Consider the following 18,736-nt stretch of genomic DNA (forward strand, 5'->3'; position numbering starts at 1 on the left):
GTCTCCCGGAGCACCCCTGGGCTCTCTCTCCCAGCCCATTTCAAGGATGACACACCAGGGAAAAGGGGCTCTGGAGTGGGGCTGGGTCAGAGGCCACGCGAGCAGGTGACCCGGGTGTGGGCGTCTGGGCGGGGGGCTGTCCTAAGGCGCTTCTGGCACTGGCATGTTATGGCCAACTGGACTTTGAGGGACAGCGGGCGGTGCCCGAGGGTGGACCCTTGGGGCCCCGTGGCCCAGCTGATGGTCTGAGGACCGGCACTCCGGTGAGAACTGTTGGGCTATGGGCACATGACCTGGCCGTTGGGCTGTTGAGTCTCAGCTCTCTAGAATGACGCCAGCACCAGCTGGAGGCACTGGATGTCCACACCCGTGTCACCTGCCTGTGGCCTCTGGTCCCGTCTCTCTGGGGAGGTCCGTGACTGAGCGTGAGGCCTGCACTTCTCCCCAGACTAGCGTCCCTGCAGGAGTCCCAGTGACGATGAGTCCCCGGGGCTGACCGGCAGGTGGCGTGGGCCATACCCGAGCCCCGGCAGGCCTGCCCTTCACCGTCCTTGGGGCCATGGCTGGCCTGGCTTTACGACAGCCTGTTAGCATCACACCAAAGAGACGGTTCCTGAATTTGCTTTGGTGAGGCTGGCTGGGAGAGGAAAAGGCTCCCCCTTGAAATCCCAGAGCAGTGTGCGTGTGGGGCTCCTCTCGGGGTCTGTGGTCCTGTAGGTGGGCTGCGGAGGGACTCGGGGAGCCCCAAGGTTGGGGCTCCATTTCAGTGTGTCGACCGCACTGCCCCAGCATCTAAGAGCTGGAAAGACATGAGGCCTGCCTGGGGGCAGGGGGTGGGGATGCTGCTGCCCCTGAGCCTGGAGGCCGGATGTCAGCCTGCAGGACCTTTGAGCCTCTGTGGTGCCGGGTCTGGGCATGTTCACGACCTGCCACCCCATTCCTCGTGCCCCCGAGGTGCACGTGCACTTGCTGACTGCTGGGTCAGGTGCTTGTGCTGGGCAGTCTGGGCAGGGAGCCCCCCCCACCCCCCGGTGCCCACTAGCAAGGACCTGCTTTTCAAGGGGAGAATGGCTGTCAGCAGAGGGCGAAGTGTTCCTCCCAAGGGCTAGAGATGGTCTCTGTGTGGTTCTTCTCCTGGGACCTGCCCGAAGGCGCACAAGGCGTCCCGTGCGGCAGGGTCTGCTGGTGACCAGCCCAGGGCGGGCAGTCCCAGCCGCCTTTCCGGAGTGGCAGCCCGAAGGAGGTTCCCACACGTGGGTTAGGGCAGCACCGCACGTGTGGACCAGGTCACCTCCGAAGTCCAAAGAGGCCCCCTGAGTGCAGCACCCACCTTCGCAGTGCTTAGTGCATGGTGACCGTCCTCCCTGCAGGGACATTCCAACACGTCCCAGGCAGCCGGATCCCCAGGAAGGCACCCCTGTGGCCGCCCCTGAGTGGGGAAGGGTTCAGCCGCTGCCTCGGGGAGCACAGGTGCCAGGGAAGCCTCCGGCCCGCTCCTGTCCCCATCCAGCCTCATGAGCTCAGGGTGATGTCACCGTCCCCTCTGCCCCGTAACCATGGAAACCCTGAGGTCAGAGTGGAGACATTCCGCGTCCCCACCGCGGGAGGGAAAGGCTTCGGGGTGTGTTTGCCGGCAGGAGTCGGGGACACAGGCGCAGCTGGGTGGCTGCGTGGGCATCACCACCCCGTGAGCGTCCGACGGCCCGCAGCGGTTCTCCGGGCGCACCCGGCTCCGGGGCAGCCGGAGCTGTGGGGTGCGTGGGTGTGCTCGGCTGCCGCGACGACATCCCACGGCCGGGAGGACTTAGACGTCAGCACCTCACGGGCTGGCGGAGGCTCGGGCAGGCGGGCCGTTTGTCCCGTGTCCTCACACCGCCTCCCCTCTGTGCCCACCTCTCTTCGGCGGGACCCCAGTCACCCTGGGTCAGGGCCCATCCACGCTTTTTTTTTTTTTAAGATTTTATTTATTTATTAGAGAGAGAGAGAGAGAGACGGGAACAGACTCTGCGGGGCGCAGAGCCCGACCTGGGACTCGCTTCCAGGCCCCTGAGAGCCGGGCTGGAGCCGAAATTAAGAGCCCCCGGCGCCCCCTATCGGCCCTTTCTACAACCACAGCCAGTGAGGGGACGGTCCGGGGCCTCTGGTTCCCACTAGGCCCCGTGGGCTGGATTCAGGGCAAGGCCCTTCTCCTCTGACCCGTGGGCCTCCGTGGCCGGCTGGGGTCTCCACAGAGCCAGGAGAGAAGACCCCAGAAGTTCAGGGAGCTCCCTTTGCTCCGGGACCCTGCGACCCTTGAAAATGGCTGCGGGTCCGTCTGGGAAAGGCTTGGGAGCCAGTTCATGGTCTCTGCGTGTGCCCGAATGACAGGGTCCATCCTTACCGGCCCTAGCACCTGGGGGGGGGGGGCCAGGAGTCCCTGTTTGGGCCGTCCCGTTGGGATTCCGCCCGACAGACCTAGAACTGGCCTCTGGTGGCTTCGCTGTGTGTTGGTTCCCTTCCGAGGGTCCCTGTGATCAACGAGCCTTCACGACCCCCGGCTCACAGAATTCCGGTCCCCTCTCCGCCTGGGTGACTTACTGCGGCGTCTGGCACCCACCGCCCCAGGACCACGTTGTCCCCACCGAGAGCAGTGGCCCAGTTCCATCCTGACGGCTCCGGCCCGCGGGGCTCCCTGCGACTTCTGAGCCGTGTGGTCCCTGGAGGGTCCTCACCGTGGCTGAGGGCACGTGGCGGGCTGCCCGTGACAGACCCGCTCCCGCTCCCCACCCGGAGCCTCGGGCTCGCCCTGCACACCCACGCCGGTGGTTCTCCGTGTGGCCTGAGGAATTTTTAAGCCCCCCAATGCCGGAGTCTACCTCCAGATTTCATGGGGCCACGAGCACTCGTCCCTAAAGGCTCCCCATGATTCTGACGCGTGGCCGAAGCGTAGGACCACGGGCCGGAGGCCTGCCCCTCGGGCCGTGGCCACGTTTTGGCAGACTGTCCTCCCTGTCCTCTGGCTGGCGCGGTTTCCGCGACAGGTGCACTGCCCTTCCGGCTCCCGTGGGTGGGTCCCCGCCTGCCTTCGGGATGTGTTCCTTCTGTTTGCGGTCCGCCAGTGGGGACAGGTGTGCCTGCTGCAGGCATAAATCCCGGCTGGGTCTCCTGAATTTGGATCTGTGCCGTGGTATCTTCACGGTTAGAAAACCCGTAGCCGTTACTTTTGCAAACCTTTCTCCTGCCCCTTCTCTCTTCTGTGTCTCCAGCCACGCACGTCAGGCCGTTCGAAATGATTCACTCCGGCACTTTCATTTGCTCGGTTCTCTTGGTTCCCACCTGTTTCCCCTCTTGTAGTCTGGGTGATTTCTCGACTTTTCGAGAAGTTCCTGGATTCTCTCCCGTCCGTGTCGACTGCGCTCGAGAGCCCGCGGAAGGCATTCTTCATCGGCGCCGCGCCCTTGTCTCCAGCGCGCCGGCTCCGGGTCTCGTCTCGGCGCTGGGAAGCCGCACCTCTTCCTTCGCGCTGCTGACCGTTGCCACCAGAGCCTGGACACAAAGCCGGCCAGCCCGTCCTAGCTTCTGCGTCCTCTCTGGATCTGGATTTTCCTGTCTGGATCGTGGGTTTCTTCCTTTGTGTGTGTGTCTTGGAATCACGGACTGAACGACAGAGGCCGTCTGTAGGATCACGGAGACCGAGCTGACCGGCGTGTCTACCTGGACAGGGATGCTCCTCTTCCAGGGGGTTGAGTCTGGGGGCTGGGAAGCGACGGGGTCTGGGTTTTGTGGTACTGGTTTGTTCAGTGTGTCCACGGACACAAATCCCGCCGGCGTCGCCCAGCGCTGACGGGGAGGCTGGTTTGCTGGCGGCAGTTTCTCAGTGTTCCTGCTCCACCTTCCGGTCCAGGCCTCCCCGTGCTCCCCCACCTCGGGGAGGGCGACGGTCTCTCTCCCTGAGACGGAGCACGGGCCCCCAGCTTACCTCTTGGTGTTGGCTGTCTTGGTGCGGGCGTGCGTCTGTGTGTGTGTGTGCGTGTGGTGGGGGCAGGTGGACACTCTGTTGCCCTGGTCCAGCCCTACCCTTCGGCAGGCCTCGTGTCCTTGGATCTGGGTGGACTTTTAGAGGGACCCCGCTTCCTCCGCCCTCCTCCAGAGGGCCGGGCCGAATGAAGACAGTGAAGGGACACATTCAAAGACTTTAAGGTCAGATCCCGAGACCCGGGAAAATATCTTCCAGAACCGATGAGAGGGGCCTGGACCTACGGACAGCAGAGCTGCAACCCCAGCTCTCCGATGGTTTAAGGAAAGCAGTGTTTCTGGAGGTTTCCCAGCTTCTCGTTTTCAGACCAGGATGATGACTGTTCCGGCCTGCTGCATCCCCGGCACAACCCTCCCCTGTATGATTTCTTACGACTTAATGACGTTCTCCGAGAGATCTAATATGTAATTAACGGCGTTACTCAGACTCCGCGCGTGCTGAGTTTCTGCCGTGTCGTGCGCGTTCCAGAAACATCAGGAAGGCGGTCACAACACAGCCTCCCGCACCCATCCCCCCAGCACCCCTGCCAGGTGCTTGGCTTCCAGTCCCCAGGCTCGGGAGGGACCGGTAAGAGGGAAGTGGAGGCAGCTGAGGCGGAAGCCTGGCTCCAGCCGGAGACAAGCGGCCAGGCCGGGCCTAGCACAGGGCTGCGTCCCCCTGGTGCCCTGGTGGGGGGTGCAGGCTTTGGCGTCCCCGCGGGCGGGCTGAGTGATCACGTGCCAGCTCCCGCTGGCGGACAGGTGCGCCCGCCTCAGACCACCTCCCTCCACCTGCCGTTCCTCCCGACGGGACACGAGGCTCCTCATGAGGGCCCGTGGAGCCTTTTCCAGGAGCGGGGCTGCCTTCGGAGGCAACTCACGCACCGGGTCCCCTGCGCCCACCTCAGATGGCTCACCACACAGGCCTTCGTTTCCTTTTGCTCTGAAAAACGCACTCCCCCCGAGAGACCCGTGGGTGTGCCCGGGCTTGGCCGGCGGAGTGGAAGCCGGCGAGGGACGAGGTCGGCGGACTAGGGCATCGAGAAGGTGGACAGGCCCTTCTCAGTCCCTAAGGTAACATGCCCATCTTTGTCCCTGCCCCCCACCTATGAGCAACCCCCTGGATGTCCCCAGCACCCCTCTTCCTTATGTGCCCCGGGGCCCCTCCGTGTCCTGAATGGCCCCCACCGTCCCCCACTTCCCCTTCCCTGTGTGCCTCTGGGTCCCTGAGCAGCCCCTGGTCCTACTCACAGCCCCAGGCCTTGATGCCCTGAGTGCCTCTGACCCTGTTTCCCCCCACCCCCACCCCTTTGGTGTCCGGGGCAGCCCCCCACTGCCGTGGGGTCCTTTGGTGTCCTTACCGCCCCCCTTCCCGTGTGCACCCCAGGGCCCCTCGGTGCCCTGTGCACCCCGTGAATATGTGGCCTCCCCCCGCCCCCCGGGGCCCTTTGGTGTCCTGAGCGCCCCCTGGCACAGGATTTGGCCTCCCCACCCTGCCCCCGGGGCCCTCCGTGCCCTGAGCACCCCCTTGTATATTTAGCCCCCCTCCCCCCGCCCCCGGCCCCTTCGGTGCCCTGAGCGCCCCCGGGGTCGCTTGGTGCCCTGAGCACACCCCCCTTCCGTGTGCGCCCCCGGGCCCCTCGCTGCCCTGAGCGCCCCCGCTGTCGGGCCCACCGGATGGCGCCGGCCCGCCCGTGACGCATTTCCAACCACCAGGCACCTCGGCCCAGCCGAGCGCGCGCCCGACACCTCGGGGCGCGCGCCTCGTGCACGCGCGCCGCCACGTGACCTCACGGCAGCCAACCGGCGCGCAGGGATTTGGGGGGCAAAGCGCGGCCCCGCGAGCAGTTGCGGCGGGAGAGCGGCGGGCGGAGAGCGTGACTCGCCCGCTCCGGCGCTGCCTGCTTCCCCGCCGCCGCCTCCCGCCGCCGCGCGCAGCCATGTCCGAGGAGAAGCCCAAGGTAAGGGCCGGCGGGTGCGGGCCGGGGCCCCGGGGTCGGCCCGCGCCCGCGCCGTCGCTGCCGCCCCCCCACCCCGGTCCGACCCGGCTCGGCCCGCCCCGGGCGCCCTCCGCGACCTCGGGGTGCCGGGGCCAGGCGGCGTCTGCGGTGCTTCCCCGCGCCCTGGGCCTCCCGCCCCTCCCCCCGCACGCCGCTTCCCCTCCCCCTCCGGCCCGGCTCCGCCCCGCGGCGCGCCCCGCCCCGCCCCGGCTCCGCCCCGGCCCCGCCCCATCCAGGCTCCGCCCCCGCAGCGCGCCTCGCCCCACCGAGGCTCCGCCCGACGGCCCGGGTCCCGCCCCCCGGCCGGGCCCCGCCCCGCCGCTCCCGGGAGCCCCGCTGGGGCGGACGTAGGACGCCGCGCTGAGGGGACGCGGCCCTTGGAGGGCGCGGGCGGGGCAGCCCCTGCCGGGACCCTCCCCCTCGGGGCGCTTCCTGCCGGAACCCGCCGTCTCCGGGACCCCCTGGCCACCTCCGGAGTCACCGACCCTCTACCCCCACCCGGCCCTGTTCTGGGACCTGTCCCCGGCCTCGCCCTGGCCCGCCCCGTCCGGTTCTCCCCGGGCCGCGCCTCTCCCAGACCTCCTCGCGGGGACCTTCCCGCTGCTGCCCCCCCGCCCCCGCGGGCCGCGTATCCCCCGGCGGCGTCCGCGCGCGCCCCGCTCTGCCCTCGCAGGGCGCCGAGAGGGTGCACGCCGGGTCCCCGCGGGAGCCCGCCGCCAGCCGGGCCTGCTGCGCCCCCGGTGTCCGCGCGGCTCCCCGCCGCGTCTCCCGGTGGGCGCCGCGCCCCCCGGTCATCGCGTCCCACCGCGGTCCTCCGGGTGTGCGCCACCGCCCCGGGACGTCTTCCGTGCGCGCTCGTCCCTCCGCGTCGCCTCCGCGTCAGTGTCCTCCGGTGCGCCCCTCCCCATCCCTCCCCCCATGGCGTCCTCCAGTGTGCGCCCCCCTTACCCATCCCGTTCTCCAGTGCGCGCCCCCTCCCCCCATCACCTGCCCATCGCTGCCCTCCTGGTGTCCAGGTCAGCGGCCCCCCCCATGGCGTCCTCCAGTGTGCGCCCCCCTTACCCATCCGGTTCTCCAGTGCGCGCCCCCTCCCCCCATCACCTGCCCATCGCTGCCCTCCTGGTGTCCAGGTCAGCGGCCCCCCCATGGCGTCCTCCAGTGTGCGCCCCTCCCGCGCGCCCCTCCCCATCATGTCCTCCGGGTTTGTGCTTCTCCATCCTTTCTGGCTCCCTGGTCTGGGTCCTCACTTAGGTGCTTTGGCGGTTCTTAGCGAGGTGTGAGTTACGGTAACTGCTCTTGTCAAAAACAAGCGTTTGAGGCTGTTGGTGGGCGCTGTTGGGCTCCATCGTTTTTGCCCAAGCGGAACATCCGTTGAGGTGGGCGCTTCCGCGGAGGCTGCTTCTGATCCTGGGGTCCCTGCCCCTCTGGGCCTCCGTGCACACAGCAGGCAGGGCTGGGGTGCTGCGGACCCTCGAGCCCAGGGCCCTGCCCCCGTCCAGGCCTTGTGCAGGTCTGGCCCCCTGCCGGCTGGGATTTCAGAGAAGGCCGCACTCCAGAGCCACCGCCTCCTGGCAGAGGCAGGTGAAGCTGTCTGCTTTTTGCCAGCCCGGCCTTTTACTCTAATTTCCCATCTTGGGTCGATTGCTTGCCGGGGCGAATAGAAATGCCTTTAGGGTTTTCTCCGTGGCTTCCTCTCACTGAAGTTCCAGTACTGTGGGACAGCTCCAGCCCTCCTGACTTGGTGTGCTCAGACTTCGCTGAGATCGTGGCCAGCTTCCCTGTGCCGGGTCAGGATAACCTCGTTTGCGCTACTTCTGAACCGAGGAAAGCCTGTGCCTCCCAGGCTTGGAGAGAGGCTGGGGGTGCACTTGCGGGCCATCGTGGTGCTGGGAAGAAAACCTTGGGGGTCAGCTGGGAAAACAGTGCCTGCCTCCTTTGGATAGCTGACGCAGGAGTGACCCTGCTGATTTGTGGTCATTGTTCCTTTTTTTCTTTTACTGCTGGTTTACTAGGAATTCACCAGGGGTCTGGGACAGGCCATTTGTTCTTGGTGTCCTCCCCTTAGGGAGAGCGGCTTGTGATGTTCCCTGCCCGCACCAGCCCGAAGTGTCCTCCCTGATTCTGCTGCCTCCCTGCACTGGCCTGCAGCCGCTGCCCTGTGTGTCTGTTTCCTCTGTGTTCTAGTCCCCATGTCTGTCTTGACACTTTCATATCTTTTCGTTAAAAAAGCAAATGCATCCTCCATGCACATGTGAAAGAACGGAGTTGGACCCTTACCTCACACCGTATACAAAAAGCAATTCAGATGGATCGGGGACCGAAACGTAAGACCCGAGGCAAGGAAACTCTTAGGAGAGAACGTAGGACAGCGGACTTCACAGTGATTTCCTGGATGGGAAACCGGAGGACCAGCCACAAGGGAAAACAGCAGCCCGACTCCTTGAGAGTGAGACATTTTGTGCCTCGAGAGACACCGTCCCCGGAATCAGCAGCCGCCCGCAGAGGGGGAGATGTTTGCAAATCGAGGGTCTGATCACGGACTAATATCCAGAATACGGAGGGCACTCCTCAAACTCGAAAGCAAAACAGAACTTTATTCAGAAACGGACAAAGCTCTCCAGCAGACATCTCTCCAGACGAAGGTACAGAAATGGCCACCGAGCCCGTCGGCTACGCTCAGTGTCACGAATAGAGAAATGCGAGCCAGAACTCCAGCGATGGGGGTGGCTGCTCTCCGAGGTCAGAAACAGCCTCCCGGTGAGCCTGCGCACGGCGGGCACGTCCAGTGGTGCAGTCACAGCAGAGTGAGTACGGGTGTTCCTACAAGAATTAAAAATATAGAATCACCATATGGAGCCATGATCCTCCTGGGTATTTGCCCCAAAGAATGGAAAGCGGGGTCTGCAAGAAATACTTGTCCCCCCAAGCTCATGGCAGCATTATTCGTAACAGCTACGACATGGAAGTAACCCCGGGTCCGTGGACGGATGAATACAGAGGAACGGACATGGGAAATGGGGCCCACCCCTGTGGCGGAGGGACGTCAACACGGGGGCCCCTGCTGCACCAGGTTTGAACCTCGAGGACATCATGCCAAGTGAAATAAGCCAGTCCCGAAAGGACAAACGCTGTGTGAGCCACTCTCATGAGAGGCTCAGAGGGGATGGAATCACAGAGCCAGAGAGTGGGGGCGCTGGGCAGAGGGGAGTTAGGGTTCAATGGGCACAGAGTCCCAGTTCTGCCGCGAGAACAGGGTTCTAGAGGTGGGTGTGGTGAAGGTTGGAGGATGTCAGGTCTGCATGTGCTACCAGCCAGAAGCGGTTAGATGGTAGATTTTATGTTACGTGTATATATATATTTTTAAATTTATTTGACAGAGGGAGAGAGAACACATCAGGGGGAGCGGCGGGCAGAGGGAGAGGGAGAAGCAGGCTCTCCGCTGAGCAGGGAGCCCGATGCAGGGCTCGATCCCTGGACCCCGGGATCGTGACCTGAGCCGAAGGCAGACGCTTCACCACCTGCACCATGCAGGCACCTCTGTTATGTGTATTTTAACACAAAAAAGTTGAAAAAAAAAAAAGTCCTCTCTGTAAATGGATGTAAGTGTGGTGGCCTGGGTTGGATCCTGGAAGAGAGAAAGGCCACTGGCGGGAAACCTGGGGAGACGTCAGAGAAGCGTGCATTCCGTTGCTAGTGCGGCCGCGAGCTCTGGGCTCCCAGGGGCACAGAGGGAGAGTGGCGGCGGGGGCGTTCACGCGAGGGAAGCCTGGCGAGGGGCGCGCGCAGTTCCAGCTCTGGTCTGGCTGTTCCCTTTCTGTAAATGTACAATTATGCTGAAATAAAACCTTTATTTGAAAAAAAGAAAAAGCCCGACAAATGCATCCTTCATCTCTGGGGGATGTGTGCCCAGCTCCGCCCTGGCCGCGGGTCAGTGAGCACCCCACGTGTGGGGCCCGGTGGCCCACGGCGGAGTCTGCGTTCTGGAGAGGGAGGGTATCGGGGTGCCGCATGCCTGCCCCGGCCCAGGCCACGGCGCGCCCCAGCCGGTCCGCCTTCTGTGGCGCTGCTGGAGTCCTGCCTCGGGGGCTGCTGCTCCCCTAGCCCTACGCACCCCTGGGAGCCCAGGCGTAGGGCCCTGCAGGAGGGAAGGGGAGGCAGCCGTGGGGGCGGGACAGATGGGTCCCCGTCCTACAGGACGCGCGGGAGCAAGGTGGGCGTGTGTGAGGGCGGGAGGACGTGCAAACACGGTTCACATCAGACTTGATTTTCAAAGGGCCCCGGGCCACCTTTCTCATTTTGTTCAAAATGAACAAGGACTCTTGTCTTCCCAGATAGTGCCGGAGTAGTGAGATGGCCCTGTGCCCGCAGGATGCCGGAGAGGGGTGCGGCCGGTGGGGTGGCCCTGCCCCCCCAACACAGCCGCTGCCCTCAAGCTCATGTCGTGGGCGGTGTTTGTCTCGTTTGTCGTTGCGGTCCGTGGAAGTGTGCGCACGCTGGGATGTTGGAAGAGTCCTCCTACAGCGAAGATGGGTTGTGGGTTTTTGCCAGCGTCATTAAGCAGATTCTGTTCTTTGAGGTCATAACCTGTGAATTCTGTCGACTTGTGTAGACGTTGGGAGTGTCCTGTGTAGAGGCGAAGCAGTTGGGCGAGGGGCTCGGGGCTGCCAGAGAGGGATGGGTTGCTCCTAAAGCCTCCCACCCAGCAGGTCCCGCCCACGGCCCATGAGCACGGTGGCCGTGCAGGGGCCGGTGCTGAGACAAGGTCTCGTGTGTGCTTGCAGGAGGGCGTGAAGACCGAGAACGACCACATCAACCTCAAGGTGGCCGGGCAGGACGGCTCCGTGGTCCAGTTCAAAATCAAGAGACACACCCCATTGAGCAAGCTGATGAAGGCGTACTGCGAGAGGCAGGTGCGTCCTCCCGCGCCGTGGCCCTGGGGCTCCCATGCTGAGCCGTGGCTCCGCGACAGCAGGCGGTGTCCACTGCTCCGGGCTTCGCTTCCTAGATGCACGTGTGCATGTGTGCATGAATGTGTGTGCACTTGTGTGCACAAGTGTGTGCACGAGTGCATGTGTGTGCACGAGGGTATTCCCGGAAGCTCGTGTGCACGAGGGTATTCCTGGAAGCTCGTGTCCACATGCACAAATGTGTGTGCACACGTGCGTGAGTGCATGAGCATGGCGTATATGTGTACGAGTGTGCATGTGCGACTGTGTGCGTGTACATGAGTGCATGTGGGTGCACGAGTGCGTTCCTGGAAGCATGTGTGCACAAGTGTGTGCACGTGTGCGTGAGTGCACGAGCATGCATCCATGTGTGCATGTGCATTTGTGTGCGTGTGCATGAGTGCATGTGGGTGCGTGTGTCTGTGCACATGCACGCTCACCCCTCGCTGGCTGTGTCCTTCTGCTCCTGTTGGTGTCTCATCAGGTGGCGGGTCAGCCCTGTCCACAGCCGGGTCCCACTGCCTGCTTCATGGACACGTGTGCTTCCATTGTTACTTCTTGCAACAGCTGGAGCGTGTGCATGGAGACACGGCCCTGCTCACTCACGGTCGGGTTTGCGGAGAACCCGTGATTCCTCGCTTGGCTTAGCGGTGCTGGCAGCCGTGGGCCGGGTCTCCACCCTCCCGCAGTGACGGCCTGGCCTTCTACTGTTGGTGTTGCCGTCACTGGCCCACACACGTCGCGCTTTTGAACCTCGCAGTCCTCGGTTCTCATTCACACACAGGGACCTGAGACCCTCCACGTCCCTCCCCACGGGGGCTTCTGTCCACGTCACTCTGCGGTGTGGGGTGCGGGCTCCTGGACCAGGTCCTGCCTGGCCTCCTCTCCACGACGCCCTGGTCCTCTTAGCGGGAGGCAGCCTGTGTCCAAACGCTTTGGAAATCCTGCTGGCCTGTTCCCATGCTTGGCTCTGCCGGTGGTGGCCTTGGAACCTGTTGTTAGACAGAACGCTGGAGGCGCGCAGCGTGCCTTCCTCGTGTCCCTCCCCACCTTCCAGATCTGGTCTCCGAGGCCGTCCCTGCGCGTGGTTTTCTGGGCGATCGTGGTGGACTCATCACCTGTATCGTCCACTGCTGCCCGGGGGGCCCGTCCCTGCGGTCCCAGCCGCCTCCTGTCCCTCCCTTCCTGCTCCGCTGCCCCGGTGGCCGGCCGTCCTCGCAGAGCCCCCTCAGAACCCTTCTGAGACGGTTTCGGCCCCCACCCTCTGATTAATCTTCCTCCGTTTGGGCAGAGCATGTCTTCCCGCATCTCGCTGTGGGACGTTTACAAAACGCAGCGTCTTTGAGACAGTGTGTGTCTGAAGGTGACCGACTTTTCATAAACCTCGGCGCGTCACCATTGGCTGCCCGTTCTTGCCACGTGGTCTTCTCCCAGTGTTGGCGTCGCAAGTGCAGTGACATTCCGATTCTCTGTCCTTTGATGTAACTTTGCTCTTTTCTGAGAGATTTTAAGACCTAATTGCCGCTTCCCGTCGGCGAACGGGAGAAGAATGAGGCACAAGCAAGTCAGCGGCAAGAGACTGGGAGCGGCGGACACCCGTCGAGGAGGCGGCTGCCCCGAGCAGCTGCACAGCCTCACTTTTATTAGATGGAGACAAGGGCCCCCAGAAGAGCCGGTGAAGGTCAGACGTTAGTCATATGCCTTGTAGATAAGCAAGGAGGAGGGCGGAGTATGTCTGGACGAGCAGCGTAAAGTTTATAGTTGAGCAAGCACGTTCAGAGGACTTATCCACGTAGCCACAGGTGCTCTGGGCGGGGGGAGATAACGGAAAACGAAGCCGGCGACGTTCGGCCCCGAGCGGCTGCACACCCCCGCAGCTGCTCAGCCTCAAGGCCGTGTATCGTCCCCTGCCCCGGAGGCCTGTTGCAGTATCTGCCTTTCTTAAGACTGTATCTAAATGTGCTTGGGAACTAGTAGAATTTCCTGGGGGTTATATTTTAAGTAATACATTGTTCTGAGGGGCAGTTGCACCTAATTCTGTGTCCTGAAACGTCACTGTCATGGCTTTGAAGGGCTTGATTGTACCATTCACTTTCCTGGTGCGTTTTTTCTCTTTCTTTCTTCTTTGACAGACAGAGATCACAAGCACGCAGAGAGGCAGGCAGAGAGAGGGTGGGGGGAAGCAGGCTCCCCGCTGAGCAGAGAGCCCGATGCGGGGCTCGATCCCAGGACCCAGGGATCGTGACCTGAGCTGAAGGCAGAGGGTTAACCCACTGAGCCACCCAGGCGACCCGATGCGTTTTTTCTTTTTCTTTCTTTCTTTTCCTTTTCTTTTTAGAGTAATCAGTACACTAGTCGTGGGGCTTGAACTCATCACCCTGAGATCAGGAGTCGCGGGCTTCACTGTGGAGCCGGCCGGGTGCCCCTCCATGTAGAAACTTGTTTTTAGTTCAGGAAACGTGGCTGACGTTGGTTCTTCGAGGACGGTGCCCTCTCCCGTCCTGTGCCCTGTGTCCCCTGTTCCCTGTTCTGGACCGGTCACTCAGGAGCGTTTCTGCCCACCTGGCTTCGGGCTTGGTGCTTGATGCCGTTGGTTTTCTTCCTGGGAGGTTCTTCTAACTTCGTGCTCCCATCTTACTTGGGCTGGCCGGCCTCTGCCGTGATTTCTAATTTCCAAACGCGCTTCGTTCTTCCTTGTTCTCTGAGGGTTGCTTTTTCCCAGCAGTGACTGTCTCTAGGATTTCCAGTCTGTGTCCTCCGGGCCCTCCCTGCCCGTGCCTGCGGACCCCTTCCTTCCTCGTTGGTCGGATGGCCCGCACCTCTGAGGCTTTCCGTCTCCAAGTCCGTGGTTAGCTGCTCATATCTACGAGTGAGGCCCAAAAGCTGATGAAAAGCCGCACGCACAGAGCCCACAAGCCACGGCGGGGTGGCCTGCCAGCATTGGGGAGGGGGCGGGGGGGGTGTCTTGCAGGTGTCATAACCTGTGAGTTATTAAATTTCCCGGAAGCTGACCTCCCAGCCTCCTGTCTGCGTCCTGGGCGTGCAGCTGGATGGGCAGCTGGGGCTCGGCCAGTGGCTGCCCTCCACGCTGGCTGCTGTCACTTGTCCCTGGTGTCCTGAGCCCAGGGCTCAGAGCCCATCTCTCCGGAAAGTAGATCTTTTGCCCAGGGAATGGCAGTGCCTGGCCGCTTGGGGCAGGGGGGCCCTCAAGTTGGGGGTCTGGAGGGACCTTTCTTGCACTGCTGGAGCGTCAGCTGTGAGCAGCCCTGGGCCTCTGGGGGCTCCGGGTCCTGTTGCCCCACCCACACCTGACCTTGGGGTCTAGTATCTACGGCCGCTGCGTCTGCTGGTCCCTCTCCTCTCCTCTTCTCTGCGTCCCTGTGCTTCATGCCTTGGGTTTTGGGTCGGATCTTTTCAGGAAGGAGCAGAGAGGCAGCTTTCAGTCCCGCCTGTTCCGTTGGGGAGGAGTCAGAGTAGCTTCTTAGGAGGGATCTTTGTCTCCCCGGGCTGCACTTGCCCTGGCCTCGGGGGCAGCAGTCTGCTCGGGCTCCTCCCCGGCTGGGCCCCGCTGTCTGGCCTGCTTCCTGCCCACACGCAGCCCTGTGACCCAGCCCTGTGACCCGGGCCTCACTGCCACCTGACCCTTTCTCTTTGGGATCTTCTTAAAGGTGGTGGCGCCAGCAGTGGGAACTTCTGGTCACTTCTAGGGGGAAGTGGGGGCTGGGCAGGGCGCGACCCCGGGGGCTGGAAGGTGTGAGAGCCCGGGGCTTCTGGAAGTCTCCGTGCCGTGCATCCCGCAACACGCGGTAGGCCCACCGGCCTGTTTTATAATCACGCGGCTTGTAAGGCTGTATGTTCTGAATTCTGATGTTTTGAGATAAATGTTTTCTTTTCTGGAATTAACGTGTCCCCTGGAAACACGAACGGTAACTGGTGTTTCTTTTCAGGGCTTGTCAATGAGGCAGATCAGGTTCAGGTTCGACGGGCAGCCGATCAACGAGACAGACACCCCCGCGCAGGTAGGAAAGCCGGCGGCGAGCGCGGGGCTGGGGGGTGGGGGCTCCCGTGTCCGCCGGGCCACGGGGGTGCTCTTGTCTGAGAGCTGCTGGGCGGCCTCACGCACGATACGTGACGTTTCTTAATGATTTTAATCAGTAGGTTATTTAAGTTTTAAATTTGGAGTTCGCTTTTCAGAGGAGACAAGTTGGACGTCGTCCCCGTGCTGGCGGATGGGGCGGAGGACGGGGTCCCGGCGCCCGCGCCCCTGCCCCCTCTCCCAGCGCCCGCGCCTCGTCCGGGGCGCCGACTGGCAGCTCTGTGGCCGCCCGATTCTCGTGCCCTTCCAGTGCTGCGCCCCGGGGTGTGGGCTGGGGCGGGGAGACCGGCGCGGACGGCGTCCCCCATCGCGCCGGCTCGCTCCCCGGGGCCCACCGCGCCCCCCTCCCGTTACCGCGCAGCACACTGCAGCGGGAGGGCTTTGGGCCTGGAGAGAGGGCGCTGAGGTTGGGGTGCTGCTGCTGCTGCCGCCAGCTGGGTGACCCTGTGATCGCGAGCCCCTGACAGTCTCGGAGTCTCCATCTTCTCTGTGAAGCGAGAGGATACCTGTTTTCGGTCCTGGGTTGTGAGAATCAGGCGGATGGGGCCACGTGACAGGACCGCCGAGCGAGGGGCCTCGTGTGCCACTCCAGGAGCTCTCGCACCACTCACCTGGGGTGCTGGGCCGCGGGGGGCTCCTGTGGGCTGGGGGCCTGGGGGAGCACCCTGGCTGTCCTGCCTGCCCGTCATTCTGGCTGCCGCTGGGGCCTGAGCCGGGGAGGGGCCCTGCTGTCCCAGCCCCGCACCTCTGCTCTTGGGAGAGCGTCCCGGGGGAGCATCGGTGCTTCCAGCCTCCGCAGACTCTGAATGGGGGAGATCGGGGTACACGTGTGAGCAGCCCGTGCCAGGAGAGAAGAGCCGGCGGCAGGACACGTCTGCTCCAGCAGTGCTCTCTTGCTCTAGCAGACCCTCCTTGTGGGATGTGGCTTTGTTTGGGGTCCCTGGGCATGACCCGCACCGCTCGTTAGATGCTCCTAAGTGGGATGGGATTGGGGGTCACGGGCAGTCAAAACTTGAGACGCTTGTTTATTTTTTAATGAGACTTTTCTTTCTGAAGACTTCATTATTTTTTAAAATTATTTTATTTATTTTATTTGACAGAGAGAGATCACAAGTAGGCAGAGAGGCAGGCAGAGAGAGGGGGGGAAAGAGGCGCCCCACTGAGCAGAGAGCCTGATGTGGGACTCGATTTCAGGACCCTGGGATCATGACTTGAGCTGAAGGCAGACACTTAACCCACTGAGCCTCCCAGGCACCCCTGAAACTTCATTATTTTTAAGTAATCTGTACACACAATGTGGGGCTTGAACTTACAGCCCCGAGATCACATATCCCATTCCCTACTGACTGAGCCAGGCCCGTGCCCCCAGAGGCTTAGTTTTTCTAAGTCCTTAGGTTTGAATATCTTTTGTGAGTTCTGTGGGGGGACCCCTGGGGGATGAGTAGGGCTCACGGGAAGTCTGCAGCCAGGCATCTGTCCCCGTGTGACGCGCACAGGTGTGGCCAGGCTGGACGGTGTCCTCCGAGGGGAGGAAGACCGCACGGTGAGCCTGTGTATTTGCTCGCGAGGGCCCGGCATTCCTGGGATGGTGGGGAAACTAACCACTCTCCCCTCTCGCTGCACCCCCGGCAGCTGGAGATGGAGGACGAAGACACCATCGATGTGTTCCAGCAGCAGACGGGAGGCTCGCCCGAGAGCGGCTGTGTCTAAGGGCGCCCCCTCTACAGGGACTGTCCCCACCGTGTCATCGTCCTTGCGTCTGCCGTTGAATAGTGAACGAGAGACCGTGCCCATCACAAAGGAGTCTGCGGAAACCCAAGGATGGTCACCAAAACGACTTCCCTCTCTTTTGACATTCGGCGAGGGCAACTCAGAACTGTCTGCAGGGGGGAGCCCACGGCTGGAATCGGGCCGGTCGCACTTGTCTTTGTTGGGGTGAAATGTGTTCTGAGGGTTTTGGGGTTTTTGCTTTCATTTTTGTCCTTTCCCCCCTCCAATTTTGCCCCCCAACTTGTGGTCTGAACGTCCACTTGTAGTCTAGGTGGGGACCTGCCCGCAGGGGTCGGCCTCCGCACCCCACTGCTTTTTGGAGAGCTCACAGCACCGCGGTGGGGGCGCTTCTGTTGGACAAGTTTGGGGGCAGCTTGGGGAAGGGAGACAAACTTTCCCCATTTCGTGTAGGCATAGGTTTTTTAAATGCTGAGAAGGATTGCGTTTCAGGATACGGTGAAGCTGAAGGGAAGATACTGAAATGCTTTTTAAAAGGTGAAAAGGAAAATAAGCAGGTCCTTTGGCAACATGGCCCTGGGCCTGGGCACCCACTGCCTGGTGCCTGGGGCTGCAGAGACAGGCCTTTCCCCTTCCTAGAGAAGAAAGCCACCCCCACGGGTCTCCCTTGGTCATAGGGCCCTGGCCTCACGTTTCTGTCCTCTTGAGTAATTATGGTCTCTCTAAAAAAAGCAGGATTCAGTATTGCTGGGTACGCACTTGTTTTCATGTGAAAGACCTGCTTCCGAGTGTTATCCACGAAGCCCACGGGAAGGTGACTCTGTGTCACCCCGACAGATGGGGGCTATGCTGCTTTCCAAATAGGTGTGGGACTTACGCTTTAGTACGTGATCTCGGTTCTGTGAGGTTTTGGGATCTGCACCAATTAAACAGATAGTTTTCCTCCTGTCTTTGTGTATGGACCCACTGCTGCCTTGTTGTAGTCACCAAGTGTGACCATGACTGTCATCTCTTGCTTGCCTGAAATCTCGCTGAAGGTGTTTGCATTTCCTTTGTGTCCTGCTCTTTGGGCGTGGGGGGGGGGTTGTCTGCTGGCTCTGTTCTGTTCGTTCACTGATTTGTACATTATTTGTTGTCCTTTGCTACTGTAAACAGTAAATATAGTTTGGTATTCTGTCTCCAGGCTTGTAATAAGTACTGCGTTTGGCCTTGGGCCCTACTGTCACAGTGCCCCATCCGCATGGACCATTTAGGGAGGCCACTGGCATTTTCAGGCTAGCTTGTGAAAAGGGAGTGTTCACCTGACGGCCACCCTCTGCACCCTGGCAGGTCACACATGCCAGTCCTGGCTGTCCCCGTCCTTTTTCACGAGCTCTCCCAGCCTGTGGCTGAGAACTGGCATCGTGACACCTTTCCTCTCCAGAGCATCACCTGGATGGATGGGGACGGAAGTTTGGGCTTTTCAAGGTTGTTGGTGTTTGAAGATAAGACTCATCCAATGTGCAGTGCATGGCCTACCCATCTGAGAAGCTACTGTTGGCATACATTTTGTGTGCTTCTACCCTAAAATATGCACGCTTGGGAGGTGTGTTTGCATTGACAAATTTCACTCAGTTCAGACACGGACTGCCACGCTCGGGCACTAATGCTGCTCCACGAACGAATGAGATGGAAACTGCTTGCCCTCGTGGAACGTGTTTTCTGGGTGCGGGGGGCAGACAGTAACGAGCAATTCCGTGTGATGCTCGTATATGGTACAGGACGTTCCACAGTAAGTTCTACACAGGAGTGTAAGATGTAGGTAGGACGTACATGCTGTGGATGCAACAACTTTTTTTTTTTTTTTTTTAAGATTTTATTTATTGAGAGAGGGGGAGGGAGCACAGGCAGGGGGAGCAGCGGACTCCCTGCGGAGCAGGGAGCCCAGTGCTGGGGATGCCGGGGATGCGGCGCTCGATCCCAGGAGATCCCAG

At 61.8% G+C, this 18,736-nt stretch overlaps 1 protein-coding gene across 2 annotated transcripts; it reads left to right on the top strand.

Moving 5' to 3' along the window:
* The first annotated feature begins 5,833 nt into the window (after positions 1-5,833).
* Positions 5,834-17,952, top strand: SUMO3 (small ubiquitin like modifier 3). 2 transcript variants are annotated; one of them, XM_080802933.1, is made up of 4 exons: positions 5,834-5,954; positions 10,775-10,903; positions 14,887-14,958; positions 16,668-17,952. In XM_080802933.1, the coding sequence occupies exons 1-4, from the start codon at positions 5,934-5,936 to the stop codon at positions 16,743-16,745; spliced, it is 300 nt and encodes a 99-aa protein (XP_080659059.1). In that variant the 5' UTR covers positions 5,834-5,933; the 3' UTR covers positions 16,746-17,952. The 2 variants fall into 2 exon arrangements, with proteins under 2 accessions (XP_080659059.1, XP_080659058.1); XM_080802932.1 differs by lacking the exon at positions 5,834-5,954 and adding an exon at positions 8,453-8,797 and having other exon boundaries at positions 16,668-17,941.
* The last annotated feature ends 784 nt before the right edge of the window (positions 17,953-18,736 follow it).

This window comes from Martes martes (assembly GCF_963455335.1).
Source record: "Martes martes genome assembly, chromosome: 1".
In the NCBI taxonomy this organism is placed as follows: domain Eukaryota; kingdom Metazoa; phylum Chordata; class Mammalia; order Carnivora; family Mustelidae; genus Martes; species Martes martes.